We start from the raw sequence: 6,915 nt of genomic DNA on the forward strand, positions 1-6,915 counted from the left end.
GTTTACTTGGTAAGGCGTTTTTGTAGAGTCTTTTTGGTAGTCTCCACATACATTCATCCTTGTTCTGTGGAATACTCAGATACATATTTTTTTCTTTTGACCCTCCCAATAAAGCAAATGATTTTCTCTCAGTTTTAATATAGGTAATTTTTATTCACCTGTAACATTGTCACAGAGCCATGGTCGCCTTAGATATGCTTTCATTGAAATCTCAGCCATCTTCAAATATCCCTGCATTCATAAAGAAATAGAGAAATGATCCCATGCTAAATTTGACTGAACATACAGAATGCACATTGAAGGGAGACAGAAATATGAAAGTTATGTTGAATACCTGCATACATTTTGGATGTACAGTACTGTAGTTCCAAAGACAGTTATGTTGCTGTGTTTTTGATGATTTCTTTTTAGATTTTTTTAGTGGGACAAGTGTCATTATTTTTCAGGAGGAGGCGGTCACTCATGATTACAAGGTTTATATTGCATGATATCTTTGTTAAATGTTGAATCACTGCTAACCTAAAGAAATCATTACAAAACACTGTAAACAGAAAATAAATCAGTAAATGTGATGTCTCTGTTGTCCTTTAAAGTATGTGAGTATGTACAGGTATACAGTATGTGCAAGAAACTTACACTAAATTTGCTGTCTTTCTTTCCTGGTGTGCTGGCAAGAGTGACAACAACATCTTGAGGCAGTTCCAGGTTGATTCTCTCTTCCCTTTTTGTCAGTAGAACCACAGCTTCTTGACAGTCAACAAAAAATGTCAGTCTATCAGTCTCCAGGCTCACAGCCAACTGTACCCCCTCCACTCTGGAGAAGGGGTTTTTCCCGGGGAAGAGAAAGCTGGAAAGGCCTTGAGGTCCTCCTCCAGCCTGGTAGTCCAAACGCAGAGTGTTATTGAGGGTGGAGGAGATGATTTGAAGAATGGGTGAGGACGCAGAGGAGAGAGAAAGAAGAGTGGCAGTGGAGCCTGATGTCTGATGCCCCACCACATGGACCCCCATGCTACCCTGAACATTGGTGTAAAGGAAGTGGGAATATTCACGAGGAAGAGTCAGGTATGGTGTTCTTGGACGTAGTTTGTATGTCACACCGCCAGGACTCTGCAGTCTGGCCATGCTGCTTATGTGGTGGGACATGTTTAGAGCGGCCAGAAGGTCAATCACTAGGAAAGAGGAAAAACAGACCATCCTAACTAACATGAATACTCATCCATATCGCATGAGGCCATGTTCTGTCTAATAGAGGATGGCGCTTAGTTTCTGGGTTATGATGAGTGTGAGAGGGAATCAGAACGAAGTCATTCATCAGCCGGTCACACATGGTTGCTCCACTGACCTCAAACACAACACCAACGATAGAACATCTGATGTAACACTTTAAATCTGGAGAAGGAAACCGAAAGTTTTACGAGAAAGTTTTCTTTTGGTTTATGGGATAGATTTATGGGGTCTCCCAGCTGTGTAAAGTAGCTCAGTACATGTACACAAGTTAAGTACTTGAATACAATCAATGCTGAGTACTTTTTACTACTATTTATTCAGGCAGTATTCAAACAGGTCTCAGAATTGGATGAAGGCTTGCCACCTTCAACTAAACCTCTCTAAGACTGAACTCTTGGTCATTCCAGCCAAGCAATCTATCCACCATAACATCAAACTATAAATTGACTCCGCAACCATCACTCCAACCAAGGTGGTGAGAAACTTGGGTGTCATGATTGATGACCAGCTGTCCTTTTCAGACCACGTTGCTGCTGTCTCTCGGTCATGCCGCTTTGCTCTATACAACATAAGGAAAATCAGGCCCTACCTCACTCAGTACGCCACCCAGCTTCTGGTACAGGCCATGGTTATCTCTCACATCGACTACTGCAATGCCCTCCTAGCAGGTCTTCCAGCTTGTGCGGTGAAACCCTTACAAATGGTTCAGAACGCAGCAGCGCGTCTGGTTTTGATCAGCCCAAAAGGACTCATGTCACTCCATTACTCAGTGACCTCCACTGGCTCCCCGTGGCCTCCAGAATCAAATTTAAGTCACTAATGCTTGCATACAGAGTGACTACTGGGTCTGCACCCATCTACTTAAACTCCATAATACAAACTTACGTTCCTTCTCGGCCGCTACGCTCCTCCAACGAACGTCGCCTGGCTCTGCCATCCCTTCACACAAAGCAATCCCAGTCCCGGCTAGTCTCATCTGTGACACCACGATGGTGGAACGAGCTACCACACGCCATCAGAGCGGGGGCGTCCCTCTCTAACTTCAAGAGGCTCTTGAAAACTCATCTCTTCCGAGAACACTTCCTCTTATAACACCTCTAACTCCTAACCTCTAACATGCACTTCCAGTGCTCTTCTTCTTCTATCCCCTACAATGATCTTGTATTGATTGCACTTTTTGTTAACTCTTACTTCCTTCCCTAGGTATTTACCTCATTGATGTGATATGTACTGTGAGATCTTACTAGTATTTATTGCTGCTTTTACTAATATGTACTGTCAGTTGTAGATCTGTATTTGATGCTCTGTTGATGCTTGTATGTTGTTCCTCAAATGTAAGTCGCTTTGCATAAAAGCGTCTGCCAAATGAGTAAATGTAAATGTAAATGTACTGTAACTATACTTTGACACTGTAGAATTAGGGTACTACTTTTACCAAAGTAAAAGTACTTTTTCCACAACTGGCTCCCCAGTTTGATGACTGTGACACAAAAGCAATCTCGATATCAAATCAAAATAAAAAAGTAAAATAAGCAAAACAACAACAAACACCACCACCACAACAACAACAATAACAACAACAACATCCAGTGACTTGTAATCTAAGCACAGTTTTGTCAACTCACCATTCTCGCGATTTGGACTTGAGTGCCCCTGCACAGAAAGGGCAAAGACCCATAGCAAATGTATCTCCAGCAGCATGAGCGTCCTCAGTTTGCTGCTCTCCATTCTCCAGACGCAAAAATGGAAACCCCTGGATTAAAAATCCTTACGCAAAATTATTTTATTCATCGTACTTTTAAACATGGACCTGGGACTATACGTTAAAGACTTCCCTGTTTCTCTTCCGAGCAGACCTTTTCAAAGAGCGCGCAGGAGAAACGTGAAACATCTTGATGCAGGCAGGGCGTCGCTTTCTCTGCAGTCACACACTTACATTCCCCCCTGGGGCCATATCTGTAACAAACTTTCACTCCGTGATCACAAAGGCGGATAATTGTGAGAGGGTTGATGACTGTCACTATCTCACTATCCTTGCTCAAGATGTTACTTGCCAGAGAGAGAGAGAGAGAAAGAGAGAGAGAAAGAGAGAGATCACTATCCTTGCTAAAGATACCTGTTTTTTTTTTGCCAGAGAGAGATAGAGAGAGAGAGAAAGTTCAGGTGAGCGTGTGAGGTCACCTCTGGTTCTCCTCTCTGTCTCGTTTAGTTTCCAGTCCCAGAAGGATAGCTGTGGGTGAAGTCTTTTTTTCCCCTGTATTCCCTCATTTTGTCAGGGAAAAAAACCCACTGCTCAGTGGTGTTGATTCCCGAAGACCCGTTTTGGTAATCAGCTAAAACCTGGTCTGGAGACTGGATGGGAGCCATGGCTGCACAGAGAGAGAGAGAGAGAGAGAGAGAGGGAGAGGGGGGGTAAACACAAGTAATCATGTTTCACTGCTTTGGAAACGGTCCCAGTGTGCATCCATACATCTGTCTCCACAACCCTGGGCTTTCTCATGTTGTCCTTCTCATCTCCACTGTGTTTATTTTTGCAGAGCCTTTCTTTGAGTACACCCTCACAAGCAACTTGTTCTGAGACTTGCTACACAGAAAGGCAAAACATGCCCATCCTCTGTCTTGCTGAAATATTTTTGATGTGATGATAGGACACCCAGATATTTCATAATGGATGCAGCAGACAGGAGAGTCCCTCATTACTCCAGACTGTTTCAATCTGATTCTGTCTTTTCCAAACTTGAAGTACACCTGATTGTAACTAAGATCTTTCCAGCCTCTGTCCACATATCAAGGGAACCCTCATCCATGACTCATGCCCGTTAATCTGTAATAATCACAATTAAAAGTTTGTCCCACAGGACTTGTTATCTTTACTTACTTACTTACTTTTTTTCGTTTTTTTAGCATACATTCAATCCCTCTGGGAGGCATGGCATTTCCAGGCCGCAAGGGCTGATTGAAGACTGCGATAAAGCAGTTGGAACTGGAAGAATGAAACATATTTTTTGCTAAGGGATTTAGTTTAAGCTTTGTGAAGGAGGTAATTGACTGTAAATTCTTCACAATTCAGAAATGCCTCCCAGTGGAACAGGAACAAAATGTTACTCTCACACCCACTTTATACCCAGTGGGCCTTTCTCTTGTGTTGAAAATGTGCAGTACATTAGTGTTACACCCACCCTATATTGTGTGTGTAGGTTACATTGAGCAACTTTACAAGACTATAGTCTATAGCCATCTTTTTCATGCTTTTTCAATGAACCATAAACTATCAATGAACATGCACCTGTTGAACGGTCGTTAAGACCCTAACAGAGTACAGACGGTGGGCAATTAAGGTCACAGTTATAAAAATGTAGAGACCTTTCTACTGACTTTGAAAAACACAAGAAAGATGCACATAATCCCTGCTCATCTGTGTGAATGTGCCTTAGGCATGCTGCAAGGAGGCATTAGGACTGCCCCCTTGCAGTGGCAGACCACATGTGACAACACCTGCACAGGACCACAGGGGCACACTGATTGTCACTTTTGATTTTGAGCCCCCCTTTGTTCAGGGACACATTTTTCCATTTCTGTTACTCACATGTCTGTAAAACTTTCTTCAATTTATGTCATAGTTGTTGAATCTTCTTATGTTCATGCAAATATACTTATGTTAAGTTTGCTGAAAATAAAAGCAGTTGTAAGTGAGAGGACGTTTCTTTTTGTAGTATGTGTATATATACAGGAAAAGTCAGGGGATCACCAAAGTCAGTATAATTTATCTTGGTGCCATGAATTTTGGTGCAAAATTTAATCTTAATCCATTAAATGGTTTTTGGATATTTCAGTCTGCACCAGCCATATGGAGCCATATCAGCATACTGCATAGTCATAACATAAACGCAACATTTGTTATTGCAGTGTTGCATCATTTAATGCATTCATTTTGTAATAATTAAATTGAGAAGTCGCTTTGCACATAAAATGTTTACATATCCTCACACGTAATTACACACAACCGAAACAAAATGCACTGAAAAATGCCTGCTTCATTTCAGATGCGTGATATAAGTGTGAGAGTTTGAGAAGTGCACAGCAGGTGAGCATCAAAGTTTGAGTTACAAACTGCTTCTGCTACAATCTGTTTGTCTAGTGAAATGTCTTTCTTAAGTAGAATTGACAGTTTTGAAGGTCCAGCTCAGTTTTGAATGGTTTCAGGTCACAACATTACAAGAAAAAGCAAAACACACATTCTGGGAAAACAGATGTTCAGATGATATAGTTGTCAACTGTTATTTATCAACCATCTCCCAGGACTTCATCTTTTTTTAACAGCATCTCTGCTGACATCCAGTGGTCATATCCAATCATAACAGTGTATATACAAACTCAACAAGTCTGTTTTAACTATGTTAATCCATTCAGCTATTGCTAACTTTAGCTTAGCTCTTAATTCACTACTGTTAATGCTGCTTAAATACCATCTGTAAACATTTATATGATCTGAGATATGCTCATCCTTTGCAATCTCTCTCTTTGTCATGGACACAGACTGCATAGTGTTCAGCTTTTTCCTGAGGCAAACTTGAGTTCCCCCCCCCCTTCCTCTGACAATAGAAACCACTCACAAGCCTGCACTAACCAAAACATTTCTCATGGAGCCAGACAACAGCTTTCATCACAAGAGCCCTAAAGATATGTGCAGACACACTACTTTAAGTGTGTGTGTGCGTGCCTTTGCCTGCTGGGACAAGTGTGTAAAAGGATGTGGGTTAAACTTCCAAAGGTGAACAGACGATGTTTGATAGCTAATCCCTTGTCAGGCCCCATTAGTTGTCGCACGTCACCAACTGAACAAATCCAACAGGCGAAAGCTGTGTAGCCAAAGTACATGTACAAGTACAAGTTCTAATTTATACAATGCGCAGAAATATACATGTCCGTTTAAAGTATAATACAAGCTGCCAAGATCTAACTTACTGAAGAACATGACTTTTTTTGCTCTCTAATACTACATCTTACACAAGAACTGACTGTTGAGATTTGATTGCATGACAAACTGTCTATGGAGGTCAAGTGTTATTGTACCAGACAAAATCCGTTAGATTCACACTGGTCTTGACCTCACCGTCAGGTTCTTGCCGTATCCAATCTGATTGGCTCAGTCGCCGTGCCTGACCAGGTAAGCCCCGCCTTCAGGCTTTAGCCTCTGAGCTGAGATTTATTCCAGGATGTCCACCATAAGCTGCTGTCTGCTCTTTAATGTTTGTGGGGGGGTCAGTTAGTGTGTGTGTGGCCGGTGTTATCAATTGTTGTCATTATTCCTAAAAGCCTCCGTCTGTCTTTTTGAGTGGCACATAGTGGCATTTCAGGGTTTTGCAAATCAGAGATGCTGCTTCCATCACAAGTCAGGAGGATATGGAGGCTGACAGACAAGCTGCGGAGGATTTGACAACAACAGGTCAGTCAGCTGAGTAACAGTATAGACAGACGATCTGTGTTCACATCCATCATAACTCAGTCGCGCGTGTGATGGAAAGCTTGCATTTATTTACCTCGCAATTACAGCACAGTTATTGTTTTATTAAATGTGACCCCAGATCCTGCTAAGCCCCCTCCTCTCCCCCATACACACACACATACGCACAAACAAATGTGGCAGTGTACCTGGGACTCACGAGAGCATGATATGCTTTTTGTCAC

General features: G+C 42.0%; 1 protein-coding gene across 1 annotated transcript; it reads right to left on the reverse strand.

Moving 5' to 3' along the window:
• Nucleotides 1-158: 158 nt before the first annotated feature.
• On the reverse strand, nucleotides 159-3,561 carry LOC119884116 (kielin/chordin-like protein; the record flags this gene model as incomplete). The annotated part of the gene is made up of 3 exons (XM_038694591.1): nucleotides 2,853-3,561; nucleotides 637-1,169; nucleotides 159-231 (listed from the first exon to the last, which is right to left on the reverse strand). Coding segments are annotated over exons 1-3 (709 nt in total), but the record flags the coding sequence as incomplete, so codon positions are not given.
• Between the last annotated feature and the right edge of the window lie 3,354 nt (nucleotides 3,562-6,915).

Source organism: Micropterus salmoides, unplaced genomic scaffold (genome assembly GCF_014851395.1).
Source record: "Micropterus salmoides isolate LMB-PRFRI ecotype aquatic unplaced genomic scaffold, ASM1485139v1 Ms_hic_scaffold_3195, whole genome shotgun sequence".
NCBI classification, from domain to species: Eukaryota; Metazoa; Chordata; class Actinopteri; order Centrarchiformes; family Centrarchidae; genus Micropterus; species Micropterus salmoides.